Source organism: Brachyhypopomus gauderio, chromosome 10, assembly GCF_052324685.1.
Source record: "Brachyhypopomus gauderio isolate BG-103 chromosome 10, BGAUD_0.2, whole genome shotgun sequence".
Classification (NCBI taxonomy): Eukaryota; Metazoa; Chordata; class Actinopteri; order Gymnotiformes; family Hypopomidae; genus Brachyhypopomus; species Brachyhypopomus gauderio.
Window position 1 is genome coordinate 24057167 of NC_135220.1, and position 17275 is coordinate 24074441.

At 44.1% G+C, this 17275-nt stretch overlaps 2 protein-coding genes across 5 annotated transcripts; both read right to left on the reverse strand.

Moving 5' to 3' along the window:
* Positions 1–2598: 2598 nt before the first annotated feature.
* Positions 2599–6744, reverse strand: LOC143526036 (glycolipid transfer protein-like). Its single transcript, XM_077020606.1, has 5 exons — positions 6382–6744; positions 5537–5595; positions 5279–5412; positions 4788–4938; positions 2599–3966 (listed from the first exon to the last, which is right to left on the reverse strand). Exons 1-5 carry the CDS (start codon positions 6560–6562, stop codon positions 3784–3786), a joined length of 708 nt encoding a protein of 235 aa, XP_076876721.1. The 5' UTR covers positions 6563–6744; the 3' UTR covers positions 2599–3783.
* A 139-nt stretch (positions 6745–6883) lies between these two features.
* On the reverse strand, positions 6884–16488 carry git2b (G protein-coupled receptor kinase interacting ArfGAP 2b). Of its 4 annotated transcripts, none has more exons than XM_077020603.1 (20): positions 16238–16488; positions 15101–15234; positions 14626–14738; positions 14310–14415; positions 14094–14180; positions 13878–14008; positions 13657–13751; positions 13445–13490; positions 13139–13187; positions 12883–12955; positions 12596–12693; positions 12374–12485; positions 12066–12208; positions 11673–11825; positions 10787–10996; positions 10520–10606; positions 9945–10015; positions 9473–9664; positions 8489–8552; positions 6884–8110 (listed from the first exon to the last, which is right to left on the reverse strand). In XM_077020603.1, the coding sequence occupies exons 1-20, from the start codon at positions 16287–16289 to the stop codon at positions 7904–7906; spliced, it is 2223 nt and encodes a 740-aa protein (XP_076876718.1). In that variant the 5' UTR covers positions 16290–16488; the 3' UTR covers positions 6884–7903. The 4 variants fall into 4 exon arrangements, with proteins under 4 accessions (XP_076876718.1, XP_076876717.1, XP_076876719.1 ...); XM_077020602.1 differs by having other exon boundaries at positions 13139–13190; positions 16238–16486; XM_077020604.1 differs by lacking the exon at positions 10520–10606 and having other exon boundaries at positions 13139–13190; positions 16238–16484.
* Positions 16489–17275: the final 787 nt, after the last annotated feature.

Genomic DNA, 17275 nt, shown 5'->3' on the forward strand with positions numbered 1-17275 from the left:
TTTAAATAGCACAGACGCTGTACCCTCTAGAGACGTAATCATACCCTCTGAACTAGCTACACAGTCAGGCAGGTGTAACCCATTTCTAAGATGATGTTTACATTTTAGCATCACTTGAGCATAATGATGAGACTAGGAGAGGCATTTTGTGTGTAAACAAATTTTAAAAGCGTCGGTGACTGGTGGCGACAGAGGCCGAAAGACCGACGGCTCCCAGACTTGTCATCCGAGTGGCGGTTGGGGCCTGCTGTGTGACAGGAGGCGGAGCAGTGATACCCTCTGAGGGCAGGGCATTGAGGTTACACTGGCTTTATCCACCCCGGGGACAGGGGCTAATCAGCTTTCAGTGTGACCTGAGCTCACACACATCTCCTCAGCCTCTTTTATCAGCTCTTCAAGGGCATGGGGAGCAAACGGAGAGAGGGAGAGAGGTGCTGACGGAAACCAGACCGTGAGGCTGCCATTAGTTCCAACAACAGGGTGTTGGGCTGAATAGTGCCAGGACCAGTTTGGCTTTGAGCTGCACACACCAAATGCCGCACTAGCTGACGTTACCACCACTACATGTGTCTGCGTTTAGGCCTTAAATCACCAGTCCTATTAAAATAAATGTGCTAAAAATCTTTCAAAAACAAATTGATATTGCCCATAATATATAAAAGTTGTATATGTACACACACATTATATATATATATATATATATATATATATATATATAGATGAGAGACTGTATAAAATGCGCTATGCATGCGTATATTGTACAGATTTCATTATTACCAATAGAAGCAACTGTGGATGTGCATGTTTCTTTTTTCATTTTTTCCCTTTAACTTCTACACACTATTGAGTGCTGGCGTAGCACGAGGTGGAACCAGCACAATCCTGAGAAAGTCATATATATGGAAATAGGAATCCATAAGGCCTCCTTTTTCCCCTGCAGTGTTGCATTTGTGCATGAAAAACACGCGCTCCTCTCAGGTTAAATGTCTTAGAATATATTACTTTTAATAAAGCGTATTACGCAGATATTGTGGAACGGACGGCCCTACACAATGCGGCTGGCTGCTTATCGTGAGATTCCCGGGATATGCAAATTTAGCTTTAGGGTTTTTGCGTTTTTCCAGTCCAGAGCCAGTTGTACAGTTCCAGACTTTCTCTTGCAATAAAGACAAGCAATCAAAATGGAACACCAACGCAGTGATCATTCATGCAGCTAGCTAAAGTTATATATTTTTAACCAGGATTCGTTTTAAAGACGAGATTTTTTATGTTTACATTCTGTGGTGATCACGCTACATTTGCAGGGATTAGTAGATTACAACATGCATTAACCAGTGCACTCTACAAAACCCCATTAACAGGGATTATGGCCTCTACAAATACAAAGATGAAAACAAGTGATCTCTTCAAAGGGACAATAAATTAGCCTGGTAAGTGGGGAACTTGTTTTATTATTACAAATGAAAATTCGTAGGGAACATTAAAATAAATCATATATATACATTTAACTGAATAAACTATGGCCTCAATTTATAATCTGGGAAGTTTACTTGAGGTCCGGGGCCTTTAGCCGTACCTCTTAAACCGAATAGAACAAGTTACACAAATAAAGTAACAAATTAATAGATGTGACGCACCAGAGTTCGTTTAACATGACGCGTTTTAGGACAGGCATTGCAATGCACAGTCCTGATTAACACGGGGATCATATTTAAAGTTACCACTATTCCGTACGGTTTGAGTTTCCCCACGTGTTGATAGGTCTAGTTCATTTTAAAGCTTGTGGAATGGAACGAGTAGGTTGATCTGCTTCTCGTCTGGACTTAAAAAACTGTGGACAAAGAACGCAGTGCTCTTCAGAGTTGAGTCCTGCTGTCGATACAGCTTTGCTGCCAAGGACAGTTGTAGAATAAGGAATTTGCCGTCTCTGTGAGGCCTGCTACGTATGACCGCGCCTGTCGCGTTTCCCTTAGAAGCAGCTGTGCCGATAAAGCTACGGGATTACCAGGTCCGTTCGAATTCAGAAAGAGGATTAGCCTCCTCTGGGAGGTGCCACAAGATCCACATTGTCCTCCGCCAGCAGGAGCCTCGGGCACCCACTGCTGCGTTGCTGGGGTATTGCTGGCTGCATTTTAGCCTGAGCTCGCGGGCGCGACCTTGCGGATCAGACGCTGCGCAATAACAATGCGTCCACCCTGCTGTTTGCTAATGTAACTCTCTATTAATCGTGTGTGCGTGTGTATGTTTCTCTCCTAGCGGGTTCCTGTCATTCACTGAAATTCATATTTCACGTTTTAGAAAAACTGTTTATATAATAAACTTAATTTTATCACATTCATGAAACGTGATAAAATTAAGTTTAAATATATTAAATTGGTATATTAAAAATTATTGGTCCATTTCATATTATAACCACGGAAACAAGCTATCTATTGACGCCAAAAGCTTCTAGGAGACATTGAAATTAACTATAGCGTTTTGTCTCCCTCTAGAGGCTGGACAGCAAGACAAAATTGAATTCACAAATTTGCAAATTAGTGCAAACATAACACACAATACCGACATCAACTTTGCACCAATAAAACTAAAAAAAAATTTCATTCTTTCAGACACCCTCCTTTTAATGCCAATATCTCAATATCAGTACATCAATATGACAATGAGAGCATGTCAGAAACAGGTGTCAATCACACAAATAAATAAAATTGACATTTCATAATAATGGGTTCACTATGTGGTAGTGAACAATTTTGTAATTCTACACACAAATACTTCATTTGGGTAAATACCAACAGATTTTTAAAAGGGTTTAAATGAAAAGTGAAAATGATCCGCCTTATATAAATGTAACAGTACTCATCAGAAAGTTTGTAATTCAAACATAAGCATCTACATCGCTCGTTTTCATTGTACTGCATAATGATCCTTCCAAAACTAGGATAAATGTTTGATCATTTCCCCTTTTGCACAGCATATCTAATAATCAGGCAGTTCATCCTGAGTGTCTGTTTGCAGGTGAGGTTGGTATTGGCTAATTAGCCCTGTAACCAACACCGACTCAGCACTGTATTAAATAATGACAAGCGGTTCTGTGCCGCTGGTCTGTCAAGTTTCCATTGTTCGATAATATTTTTACGGACAGGGAAGAAGTCGCTGATTATCATGAGGCACTTCGTCTTGTTTTTCCTCGAGAGATCCGCTTTGAGCAGCATGTGAACTAAACGCAAAGCAATGAGCCCCTTTAAGGGATCAAGCGTTTTTTTCTGTAAAATAGCGGCACGTTTGTACGGCTGGAGATTTCAGTCCTAGAGTGAGCCTAACACATTTATTTACAGATCCTGAAGACATCCTGGTATGTTACATTAGGTACTAAACCCTGCTGGATGGAGGTTTTCATTGTATTTGTATTGAAATGTACTGATTGCAAGGGTCAATGTGAAAAAACAAAACAAAAACACAATAATCAAACCATAAAAAGATTTTGTAAGAAAAAGTTCTCCTGGCCAGATAACGTCTATGATACTTTCAGAGTAACTGTATCACTGCCACAGGAATTCTCCTGACACTGGTGCCTGCTGTAGGTATCCAAGACCTTACAAAGGTAATAAGCAAAGAAGACCCTGTTTTTTTTAGGTTTTGCAAAAAGCCCTGAAATAGAAAAGCATTGAAGAGCGACCAGGAAGGGGTAGTCTAGTAGAATACTCTAATAGAATACTCTAGTAGAATGCTGTCTGACCTGAGAAAACAGCTGACCTCAACCATAATCGCACACACCAAGGGAATTCACACTGTGTAGTCTAGCTCAGCGTCCATTGTTGTGTACATGTCATAGATGGCATCCACAGTGGCGGTGAAATTCACCAGGAACTGGCGCACTTTTGCTAGGCATTCTTCCTCTGTGACCTCCTGACCTTTGGATAAGGCCTTCAGGAAGTCTGATCTGTATGGCGCAGCAAGAAGAGCAGCCTAGCGGGGAGGGAAAACACGAGGTGACACTCGGTTCCGAGGGGCCCGAAGAGTTCTGGGGCCTCTTATGACAACGACAAGGCAGTGAAATCAGGATTTTGGACTTCTGTCGGACAGCTAGCTTGGAAAGATGTTACAGGTTGTGGTTGTTTTTTTTTGTAAAAACTGGTTTGTGATTGTGTCATAGATGAATGACCAATGCATTCCTCTGCTAACTAAAATCTGAATCTTAGATCACTTTGCAGTTTCCATACACTGGGTTTGGATTCATGCAATTGTACACACTCAATGTACCACATATGTACATATGAACAGGATACCGCTATATAACTTTTCCAGGCAACACTGATCCCACCAATTCACTCTGAGAGCTACATTCTTGATGCGAACTTTCTTTTATTAACCTCGAACTCCAGGCAAATCATTTTGACTATTACTTTTAAAACATATTCAGCAACTACTGTGAAATATTCAGAACTGCACAGAAACCACTATGGAAGATATGTTACAGGAATGACAGTGGTCTCAGAGACACCTGCTTGGGAGTTTTTGGGCTAACACACCATATATTGCCCATGATTCATTTACTGCTTTATGCAGCCAATATGAATCTACATTTGCGTACTTCTCACACTTCATATTACCATTTCGTATACCATTGTGTCAGGGGAGTTACCTCAGCATAATGCTGTGCTGGTTGTTGTTACTGCCCAACTTCATTGTGTGTACATTCAGTAAAACCGAACGCAGCTTATTTAATTCAATTTAGTCATTCACATTGGTGAGTGCACCCACAATAGTTCTCGCATTGTCTTTCATACCTTGAAGACCTTCTGGACAATCCAGCCATGGTACCTCTTGAGGGCTCCATCGTAGGCTTTGGTGATGTTGATGCGGATGAGGTTGGGGTTGCGCTCGTCTCTGTCCCCGTCAGCCAGACTTTGTAGCATGATCTGCACGAAGCGCAAGCCTCTGAGGAAGGCAGTTAGCAACTAGTAATGTCTGAGCTCCAAAAACAAATTGTGCTTCTCGACAATTGTGCGCACAGCGTAGTGCTGATGGCATTCTAAATAACACCCCAACGGAGCCATTAACCATCAAGCTTCTTGTGAATTTATTTTTTTTGTGTTTCAGTGTTTACATGAAAGTCTCATGGCTTGACATCAACTGTGTTTCCAGACAAGGACTCAGAGCCAAACTGCTTGCGAGAACAAAACTAACCAACTTGCATTACAATATAGTGTTTAGTAATATTAATAGAACTTGTTTAACAGTCCAGCCATTTGATCTGAGGCCCAGATCCTCTTCTCACCTCTTTAACCACATGAGTGCCAGTGTGGCCCCAGCCTTGGGCCACTCTGATCCATACTTCCTCCTCTCCACTTCCAGAATCTTCTGTAGGGTCTCAAATTGTGCTGGGTCTGAGTCATAAACAGCCTTGATTTTCTTGAAATAAATAAATAAAATAAAATAAAGCAAGAAGGCAGAGAGAAGCTCATATAAATGGGTCTGAACGCTTGTGCTTGGATGTGTTTAAACAAGAAAGTCCAGAGGCACGTTTCATACTTACTGTGATATTCCCACTTATGTCGGATTTGATAGGAGCAAAAACCTTGGAGCCGAGACAATCTGGTAAAAAGGACAAGGTAGTAACATGGGATTAACATGACTAGCTTTATGGTTCATTTTCATTAGAGATATTATCATGATAAATCAAGTGCTCATATAGTAATGTCGATGTGATCATTCCTTGAAATTTAATACAAAGGTAGCTAGAGCATACTAATAAATATCAGTTCAGAAATTCCTACAGATCTTTGCCAGACAAATATCATTAGCACTTAGATTCAAGGAAACCTGCATGCTTTTGGTTGATCGTACAGAAACGGGGCAGACTGAGATATGTGTTGGGTGGAGCTCTTCAAATGTTCATGAACCACTGAGAGTACTTTATCATAACTAAACACCGTAGGCTAATTTAACCAGTTTTATTCAACTTTGCTGAGCCCCTTGACCTAGACATCACAGTATGTACTTTAAAGGAATGAACATGGCAGTATGCCCATGTTGTCTGATGAATATTTAATAACACCCTTATTAGGCCAGCACTCTCAGGGGATTCGTGTGATCATTGGCACCCTTAGGTCTGTTTAAATATTCTCCAGTTCAAGTTTCATTTGAGGGGTTGGAGCTCAAAAAAGCCTACAGGCACGGGAAGTTACACAATTTTATTAAATAAAGCATCTTTGTGGAATAAACGTTAATCCTAGTGGTCACCCAACACTATTCAGCTCTTAACAGTAAACTCCATTAATTAGTACTTAAGGAGGACCAGCTCATGACGTCTTGTTTCAACAATCCAGCACGTATACGTTAACTGCACAAGTTACTGTTTCAAGGGGGGACGTTACTCACCAAAGAAGGGCGGAAGATGAGATACCGAATCCAAAAAATGTTTCGTATCAACTTCGTTTGTATTAGGCAGCTGGACAAACTGATTGTCCAGCAATAGTGCCATTCTTAAAGAGAGAAATGAAATTTTACAAGGAAAAGCGTACCCTGTCAGCCGCAACACAAACCCGGAACCCGTAGTCATTCGTACTGGAAGTGGGCTGTACCCTACGCAACAGGTGGGAAGTAGCGAGCCAATGAGACGGGCAACGTTTCACTGCATATTCATTGTTTATGCAAAGTAGTATGTATGCTGACTGCAGAATCAGTAGTCAGTGTTTACACTGGTGAATTATTAAAATAGCACTACTCTATGAACTGACTCGTTTTTCTATGTTCTGGGTAAAACAACCCTCTCCTATTCCGTTCCTAAGCTCTATAAATACAAGAATGTACTAACCGTATCAATCTTCTAGGGAGTATTTGAAATACATGAACATCAGTTTACTTATGCACGAAACGCATGTAACAAATCGTGGTTTATTATATTTACTGGAAGGATTTTCACAGAAGCTAAACCGACGTGTTTCTTATTATTTTAGCTACGTAATCCACATGGTCCATCGGTGCACCTTGAACAGATTCCAAATTGTGACATGGATGGGATTTTAGCTAACACCATCTTATTAGTTGCATATATAGTAGACAGCTAGCAGCATTTATATTATACAACGTACTGAATTAATATACGAGAACAAACGAAGACCACCACATACAGAGTGACGAGTGGAGACGTGGCGACTGAACACGTCCTCCGAGCGGATCTCCATTCACAATCGCGGTTACACACAAACGCAGTGAAAAGTAACAGATGCTCCAGTCAGCTATTAGCATTTATCAACAAAACGGGTCGAAATAAAGTCGTAAAAAAAAAAACGTGTGGTCAAATACTCCACCCCCCCCCCCCCCCCAAAAAAAAAAAAAAAAAAAAATGAAAAAAGGTCTCCGACCTTTATAGGGTCTCCGAACCGTGGGAACGGGTTAGAGAAGTTGAGAATAAAGTGTTTATATATATTATATAAAACAGACTGAGGTAATAGCTTATAGGATAGAGCATACATGTAAGACACTTTTAGTACTGTACATCTATTAAAAGTTACAGGTTGTTGGTTAAAGTGATGGTTCACACAGAAATGTCCAGAGGGCAGGGATTGAACACATTCTGGTTGTTTTATCTACAGAATACTGTTGTCATCTACTGCACATTGACAAGTTACCAGAAATTGGCAGTACCAACTGCGGTACATGGTGGTAGAATGTAAGAACCTATGGCCTTTATGTTGAAAGAAATGTTAATATACCATTATGTGTCAACATTTGTAACCTTAGGTTATTCAGCAAAGGTTATAATTTAAAACCTTGGTTAAACCTTTTTTAAATAATAAAAAAGACAAAATACTTTATAATACTGATGCCATAAAAAAAAAGTTGTAATGTAGAGTGACATTTTCCATTCTGAAATGAAGAGGGCAAGCCCTGTAGCAGGTCAGTCACTCTCTTTGGTAGTCACGGTGACGAGTTGCTTGGCAGCCTTGGCGATGTCATAGGCGCACTGGATGAGCTGTTGGGTGACGAGCTGGGCATCAGCAGGGCAGGAATCGGGGGGCGTGGCACGGTGGCATTCACCCTGGAGCCGGCTGGCACTGGACGTCAGCAGACGCAGAGACCCACGCACCATCTCAGAGCTCGGCCTCTGGGGAGGGAGACAGGTCACGGGGGGGTCCATTATCACACCCGGTGGGGGCGGCTGTTTATTTAAACTCAACATGATGCTGGCAGTAAAGTGGGAATCAAATGTAGGCTTGTATTCCCAAAACATTTTCTTCAAAGCAGGTTTTCCCCAGTTAGCCAGATAATTTAAGGCAAGTCAAGACAGTCCAATAGGAGAGGAAACACTATAGACATTGTTAATTGGTGAATCCAAACTGGGTTTCAATTTACTGAGAAATAGTGCTTCATGAAATATCCCCTTAGGTAGGATCAAACTAGTCCACTGTTCATAAATATATTATCCACAAAAAACTGATGTCAGTTCAGCATTCCTAATATAAAAAAAAAACAACAACCTTACCTTGGGAAAGAGAGCTGCCATTTCAGACACGGCTTGATAAATTCTTTCTGAACATGGAACAAAACTGCCGAAATGGACAAGAGACAAGTGAGATGATGTCAAGAGATGCGTCGCGTCAACGGAAAGACACTTCAAAAACCAGAATACCGAATACTGAGTCTTCTATAGATACGTTCTATAGACAATGTTCATTTATCTACTGCTCACATCAAGGCTGCTATTTAGTCTAGAAACTGCATGACAGTCCAGAGACAGAGAAATTATCAAAAGGAACTGTGTTCATTCAACAAAAGGTAAATTTGAAGATATGAGGTTTTTAATTAAAAAACAAACCAGGTGAGGATGCGAATCAAAAAGAACCTGGTGACAACCAAGGCCTGAAGCAATACTCCACATGTATGGTGCAAATTAGGTGGAACCCAGAAAACCAGGCACACGGTCCGTTACATCACAGGGAAGCAGTCGGCAAAGCAACGGTCACTTTTAGAAAAGCTCTAAAGATAAATGGCCCATTTGATCGAAAAACTCTGATCCTACAACTGCACCAAAAGATCTGATTAACCTTTCCATCCAGCAATAGAAAAGGTGTTCATAAATAAAATATGTAGATATATGTAGCCGTAGCCGTTGCACTGTCTGCCTGTGCAACAGCTCAAATCACCAGGGGGCGCTGCTCAAAGACGCTCAACTTCCCCACCACCCAGAGCCCACAGACACAGGTGGCAGTCTGCCTTGGAGACAGGCAGGGGGCGCTGTACTGGGACGCCTGCAGAGTAAAATTGTGACACGTGTAGAAAAACACAATGGGAAGCGGCAAGGAGGAAGTGAAAGCAGACCGACAATAGTACTAAATGGAGAGAACCACCGCCCTACAAAATGACACTGCCACAGCCTGAAATTAACTCCAGATATCAAGCCACAGGCTCCAAGTATGGCCGCGTGCGTGCGTGTGTGTGTGTGTGTGTGTTGCATGCACACAGTCACCTGTCGTGCTTGTTCTCCTGTGCAGCCCGCAGTAGCTCCTGAATGTTCTTTGTGATCTGTTCAGTCTTGCTGATGACGTCCTCCGTGGAGGGCAGAGTGGGGTCGGCCTCATGCTCGTCTGGGTCCCCCAGCTCAGGGATGGCTCCTTCCCCGAGTCGGCCCCCTGTCCTGGGAATGCTCAGGGGACCAGGGCTGGTACACCAGTATGAAAGAACACCATATTAGTGCCACATCTTTCACATCTTTGAGCAACGATAATAGCTCAAGGCCAGAGAAGCCCAACCCTGTTCCTTGTAGATTTAGTGCCCTGGAGTGTTAATTATCAAACATGACTTACACCTCATGACAAACCTGATTATCTCGATCGGGTGTGTTGTGTTGAGTTTAAATAAAACCAAGATTAACAGATCAGCATTAGCAAGAACAGACATCAGCATCTCTGGACCTTCAGGTGGAGCTCAGGGAAACGTACCCAGAGTCGTCCAGCTCCACGTGGTTGGGTGTGTTGTCGTAGTCGCTGCCCTGTCCCTCCACCCTGGAGCCCTGTGGTGAGTCATAGAGTCCGGTGAGAGCCCCACCCACATGTGCCACGCCCCCTCCGACGACCACGCCCACTTTCCACAGACGAGGCTCACTCAAGACGAGACACGCGCACGGCAACGACGGCCCCAGGCAGCAGCGCAGGCGTCATGCGAGGACGTACACGCAGCGGCAACGCCTCCTCGGAAAACGCGGGAGAACACAGCGGAGGAGAGTCGCCGCAGCGGTAAAGAAGAGCGCCCGGCCGGCGGCGACCGCATACGTCAGGCGGAGAGGCCAGCGCAGACTTCCAAGCCATCGTGCCTTCGCTGTGGTTGTTCCGTGAGATTAGTAGCACACTGTCGCATGACCGTCATGAACCGGGATGGTGGTGGTGGTGGTAAGGGGCGGGGTGCATGCAGACATGGGAGGGGTGGGGGGTGGCAGTGGGTTGGGCTAGAGGGGAAGCCAGGCAGCGGAGAAACCCTCCCCAGGGAGGACGGCCTGCTCAGTGAGGGAGTACATCACCCTTTGGACCCGCTCATCCCACGCCCAGGACGAGGAGGGGAAGCTGGGAAGGGAGCAGGAGGCGGCCACGGATGGACCCTTCCCCATCTAGAAAGGGTTCAAATCCAGTTTTGTCTTTTTACCAAGGCACGAGGGGAGGAGTTTGACAAATGGCAGATGATAAACCACACCTCAAACCCAGGATCACACAGCGACCGGTACCGACTACAGCCCGAAAAGGTACCGCGAGGAGTCAAGCCCTAATGCTCCCCTTGGTCCTGCACTTACGTTGGGTGGGAGGGGTTGCAGCATGAGTCTACCGGGGCCGTGGTGGGCGGAGTCTGCTCTCGGGGGGTAGTGCTTCAGGCCCGAGCCCGTCTCGTACATGGACATGGCCCTGCCCCCGCGGGACGCTGCCCGGCGCTGTGGCTCTGGAGGTTGAGGGCTGTTGGGTCCCTGCCATCGTAGAGAACTGTTCTCGGTCTGCAAGGAATTCAGCTGTCCACATACAGAGCACACGCACACGCACGCCTTTAGATATGCCAAGTATGTGATAAATTGTCACAAGCCTTTCTAGGTAAATGCAAAATATCACAGTTTTTAGCTTGAATGAAAAGAAAAGAAAAAAAAAACCATGCCATTTTAATGTTCTTATTATTCGTGTTTATAATGATCTACTATTGTGCATCAAGTGTGTTCCAGTTTGTTAGCATAGCTTTACAAAATCTTATGTTATGTTGTGACAACGTCACCAGCATGGAGAGGTCCTTTTGCCAAAAAACCCACCCATAGTAGAGAGGGTGCGTGCAATGATCCATGCCCTGGTTTACCATGACAACAAGAATGGATGCAAAACAACTCGCTATCAGATTTTACATTTTAAAAAGGCTTCAAATTTCTCTGTGGGGTTCACTGTGTCAGAATGGGAGTTGATCTATGTCTAAAACTTGGTTCTGTGCACAGGGTAAACACTCGAGAGTAGAACCAGGCAGTGTGGTATGGAGAGACAGGGGTGAGGAGACAGGAGACAGAATCCGATAGCCCATCAAATCTTGAAGGGATCTTGAAGGGGCCACTCAGCTATGCAGATCAGATAACCACAGCAAGCAAGAACAGGAGCTGGAATGACACGGCAGCACCAAGCAGGGCGCAGGAAGGTGTAGAGGGTCATCACCTTGGTCTGCATGACCCTCAGCTCTTCGCTAAGGTGGCAGTTGACCTTGAGGAGCTGCTGGATCTTGGCCTCCGACTCATTCAGGGCGCTTTTGACCTCCATGAACTCCTGCACCGTGATGGGGCCGTCCGACAGGTCGGATGACTCCGAGCTCTGGGAGGGGCGAGAGGGGGGGACGCAGACAGAGGGAGAGATAACGAGATGTGGAGGGTAGGAGACTCAGCTGTTGACACAACAAACAGCCATTAGGGCTTGGGAAACGCATGTTTGGAAGCAAACAGCACAGATGGTCTGAGAAGGTTCTCGACTCAAACAACCTCCGTCACACCCCTGAGGAGAAGCCCCGTGGCTAATTGGGGGACGGTTCCACGCACGGCCAACCAGCAAAAGCACCTTAGTCCGCTCATCCTTGCCAGATGCAGCCTCTCGTTCGGTGTCCTCGTCAGACGCCACGCTGTCGTAGTCGGGCTGGTCCACTTCTTGGTTCTCGCTCCCGTGACGGCTGCCAATGTCTTTCAGAATCAGCTCCACGTTTTCTGGGAGAAAGGACAGATATGGTGTCCAAAACGACGGCAACAACAACAGGCCGGCAGTGACAGTTTACAAACTGAGCAGTTTAAAAACTAAGGCCTAGTAGTCTTTTACGAATAACGCAGCAGTGTTAGCTGTGAGCTCATGATGGGGCTTGAAGTTCTCCCCACCTTTGGCGTGATCTGGAGAACTCCCTTGCTGACGCCGCCTGGCATCAGTTAAAATGTCGATCACCAGCGTGGCGAACTCGTGAGCGTTGAACCTCGCCAGCTTCTGCCTGCCCTGTTACCCCCAAAGAAGAGAGAGGGGAGGGCTGAAAATGGGGTCGCTACTCCATCGTGTGAGAGGGACAGAACCTGCACGGAGGCTGGGGAGGCGACATGCCAGCTCACCTGATTCCTGGTGGATGAGTACTCGGGGTTGACGGGGAGGAAGGGCACCACAGTGGTTTCCGTCACCAGAGCGCTGTGGTTCTGTGTGGCGAGCCACACTGCGGCCACAAGGTGGCGACAAAACCATCGTCAGGCATCACCTTTCATAGAATCAACCAATCTACTACTGAAATGAGGCATTTAGCTATTCTTGACCGTAACAGGATCGTACACTAAGGCCTTCTTCCAGGTTCAGTGTGGTAACCGAGACCCAGATGTCAACAGTGAAGAGACGGACTCGAACAAACCTGCGTCTGTTTCTCTTCTGTCCACCTCGTCGTACACGTCCATGGCCAGCTCTTCAAACTGATGGTTGCTGAGCTGGAATAAGGAGCATTTGCTCGTGTTAGACTTAAAGCTCAAAACAACAGGACTTGAGGAGTGTTGGAACGCTATCCAAGATTGAAATCAACCAGTGAAACTTTTGAATGCATAGAACATTTCTGAGGTTTTGAGATAATACGTTCCTCAGCTTTACTCAACTAACAGACAATATCGACTTACCGATTGGAGCTTTTTCTTTGCAGCTTTAGCCAGCTCTGACAAATCCAGACTGCTGTATCAAATCACAGATAAAAACACACTTGTATACCACACACACACACGAAAACACGTAAACAGGGAAAACTTACGAACGTGCAGCCACAAGGTTCTCATACTTACATATTCCTTATCCGTTAAAAGGTAAGCGTGAGGAAAAACCAATCCAAAATTACATTTTTCCACACACACACACACACACACACACACACACACACACACACACACACACACACGTACAAAGTTGTTTAAACGTTTTTTTACTCATACCTGTCTGCTATCTGGGGGATTATGAAGTGTTGTCCATTTTTGTGATCTGAAATGAACATATTGTAAATCACACAGCTGCACACAATCACCCTTTTCTTCAACTTCTAACTTAAACCAATGAAAAAACAGCTGAACAGATATCATATTTGGCTGATTTCTGCTATACCCAAGATACAAACTGTTCAAACCAGGATCTCTACAGTTCTCATTACCTGGCCTTCTTCCGCACAGATAAAACGCTAGTCTGTCCGATAACTCAAACTGGATCTCCACTAGTCGGTCAGCAAGGTCCTGGTGCCCTGATTGTCTGAGGAGACATACAGCAAAGACTTTGTTTGTGTTCATTTGTATCCCGACTGACCAATCACAAATGGCCAATCACAATTGCAATCACAATTCTTTATCTGGCTTGGCTGATGCGAGTCGGCTTCACCTTGCGTAATCGATGGGCGTGTTCCCGCTGCTGTCTGGAGCGCCGGGGTCGGCCCCGTACACGGTGAGGAGTTCGGCCTGCAGCACCTGTCCTGCTTTAGCTGCCACGTGTAACGGAGTGTTCCCTTTTTCCTGCAAGGCGAAACAGAGCGAGACTCCGTTGGACCCATGGCCTTCCGTCACGCACGGCGAGATAGACATCATTTCCGGAACTTACCGGGTGGAAAAAGTTGGCCTGTGCACCAAGCGACAACAGCCTCAGGCATGTCTCCAGGTTACCGGTCCGCACGCTGGAGTGGAGTTGCTGAAGACAAGATCATTTCAGCATTAGTTTGAGCTGAGGTTTAAGCAAATGCATTACAATGGATCACACAGAAAAATACAGAATAAGAGCTTTAAATCAAATACAGTTAAACGTGCAGCACAGTTTTACCTTGCTCAGGTCCTTTGCAGTCACACTATCATCTTCTCTACACGGCATGCGATGCACGAAGGCCAGCATCTGGTATTTGGCCTTTATGAACTCTGTCTTATTGGGACTAAATCAAAAGGCATGGGTGCATTGACAGGCAGAATTAGACACTAAACAGCTCATTATGTACAGCAAAGGCAGACGAGCCCCACTCTCCACCACCAAAATTCCTCCTCGCTATGAAACATCAAGCATGTTTATACTGAAGGAAAGCCTCCAATAACAATGCTGCAGATTCCGCCAGAGCCATAACCAGGATGTAAATCACGTCACTCACTGCACTCTGTCCTGTGGGTTGGCTTTACGTTTTCCACTCATGACGGAGGAGGGGTCTAGAAGACTGTGCTCCCAGATCGAATTTGCCCCATTGCTGTATAACATCTGAACCATCTGGAGTAGAAACACATTGCACAAAACATAAAATAAAAATTGTATAAAAACAAAATATTCCTACACAAGTGTTAAGAAAAATGTAATAATCACAGTTTCATTGTAATGATTTCATTGCATCAATATAAGGTCTCCTGGATTTGGCCAACCAGTATCACCAATTCTCTAAAACAATTCTCTAAGTACATTTAAATAGACACCACATCACGAACAAACCTACAAACCTACAGAAGCGTGTACTGCTTCTCTGTAATTCTATTTGGGGAAGTGTGACACAACAGCTCATTTCCTCTGGGCTGCGACTGCACGGAAAGCGACCCATCCGCCTAAAAGTTTGAACCAAGCGTCCCGGCGCTTCTTACCTGCAGCTGGGACGGCGGCCATGCCGTGTGGGTCAGGTGGCGGACCTGAGAACTGTGGCGGCCCAGGCCTCTGTGGATGCTGCAGCATTCATCACAGATAAGAACTCCTCTGTTGATCGAGGCCCAACGAGGCTCTGCGGAGCATATTGTGGGTGACAAAAATATGTCCGTGGGCGAAAAACATAATTTGCCTCCTATTAAACGTAACTCTAGGTTAAACGAGATTTTCAACCGTGGTATTCAGCCAATATTGGCACTCTTATCATGTCTAGGACTAGGTTTAAACCACGATCTGTATGGCTGACCCTCAAAGGCAACGCAGGAATAAATCAAACAATATTCTGATGGGAAGAGTGTTTAAACCTGTTGAATAATGTAGGCTACGTGTAAAATATTTTGAGTTGTCCGTGTTGATATATTTCTTTTTCTTTGACACCCGACGTTTTCTGAATGCGCAAAAAGGACAACGTTATAATGCCATTAAATCGGAGATTCTTGGGACATTGATTTACTGTTATTTTTTTCTGGTAAATTTCCTGGCAGATTTGCGTTCATAAAGCTAAGCTAGTTACCTCGCTAGTAAGAAATATCAGTCCGTGCTCTAGTGTAAAATTCATGGCTATTAATTGCAAATACACATAAACTAACACTTGTATTCTTCTACAACGCGCTGTTGTAGCACGACCCACACTGTCCCGAAGGGCTGTGAGCAGCTTAAATCAACACCACAGGCTAAGCCCGTTATCTACAAATACGTCTGCCAAGAGAATAAGAATCTCCTTAAAAACTTACAGACATTTCTCAAAAAGACTGACAGTGTTGGTCTTTCTTCTTCAAGTCCACTAGTTAGTTAGCTAGTTAACTACGCGTTCTGTGCTCACTAGCTAGCCACTTAGCTAGAAAGAAGCCAACTAGCTAGCTAGGATAGCTCTATAGCCAGGCGGCTAGCTAATAAGCAAGAAAATATGAAAAGAATCAATCATCTAAATGAAAACCATCAGCGAAATAAATCAACACTGTCCGTATATACCAGACAAACTGTCAGTAGGTGCGATCTTACTCTAATGTAAGGCGGTTTTTCCATCTAATTAGCTGCTGGCTAAGCTAACGGATAGCCAAGTTCAAAATTTGACTTACCAGGGGCGCTGCAATCAGCGCATATTTCCCTATTTCGAGGCCTCATTGACATAGTTTACTTCAGAAGTCCTTGAAATGTTCTTGTCTTTCACATTCATGAGATTAAATACTTGTATCACAGGAAAAAAACAATTACTACAGAATGAAAAAGAAGGTAAAGGAGAACAATTTCGCCCTTGTTCCGTGCACTTCACTGGAGCCTGTTTGTTTGTCTACTTCCTGAGTGGGGAGGAGACCGGCTATAGTACCGCAGACGGGCGGAGGAAACACAGCAGCGGAGCATCTCACCTCTTATCCAGAATTCTGTAAAACCTCGTGAAGGTGGTTTTATTGACTTTATATACCCAGTGCTGGTCCAGAAGATTAGCACATTAAACGACGTGATGTTGGCTGTATAAAATGGCCAAGATGGGGTCGTCTGTGTTATTAGAGATTAGATTCAGAGGCCCGGTTTCAGAGCACGACTGCAGTGGACATAATCTCTATTTCTTCCATCAGATTCCTTTTAGTTGGTGCAGAACAATGTATGTTATCATTTTAAGTTACACTGAATAAATAATAATGTACTGTCTTTTGAAATGTGTGTTTTACAGTTCTGTCAACATCAATTTGTGGCGTACAATGTAATTTTTAGAAAGTTATTCTACTTGTTCAGCACTGTATTTATTATCTGTAAATGAATTTTAATAGGAACATGCATGGCATGGTTATACTATGTTATATGGTATAACATTTTAATTTGGTGTTTGTATTAATATTATACTTATGATTAGCATTATAATGATCTATATTTAATAAGGCCATATGTTTTTATTTGCTTTTATTTCAATTGATAAATAAATTATGACTTTGCTGCAACTACTGACGTCTACTATTCTAAAGAAATATCACTATTTTCAGTAGTGTTGGATATCTGCACACTTAAGCCAATTACACGCAAAAAGGTCAATATTAAGCCGCGAGTAGAAGCAGCTGTGGTGTGAGGTAAACTCTTTCGGTGATTCTGGAGGCAAAATATTTCTGGTTGGTGCATTAAAC

Coding starts and splice junctions, on each gene's coding strand:
- LOC143526036 (XM_077020606.1), bottom strand. CDS start 6,562: ATGACTACGGGTTCCGGGTTTGTGTTGCGGCTGACAGGGTACGCTTTT. Junction 5,596..6,381: donor TCATCTTCCGCCCTTCTTTG/GTGAGTAACGTC, acceptor CCTTTTTACCAG/ATTGTCTCGGCTCCAAGGTT. Junction 5,413..5,536: donor ACATAAGTGGGAATATCACA/GTAAGTATGAAA, acceptor ATTTATTTCAAG/AAAATCAAGGCTGTTTATGA.
- git2b (XM_077020602.1), bottom strand. CDS start 16,289: ATGTCAATGAGGCCTCGAAATAGGGAAATATGCGCTGATTGCAGCGCC. Junction 15,235..16,237: donor CGCTGATTGCAGCGCCCCTG/GTAAGTCAAATT, acceptor TATGCTCCGCAG/AGCCTCGTTGGGCCTCGATC. Junction 13,752..13,877: donor ACGCCCATCGATTACGCAAG/GTGAAGCCGACT, acceptor ATGTCTCCTCAG/ACAATCAGGGCACCAGGACC.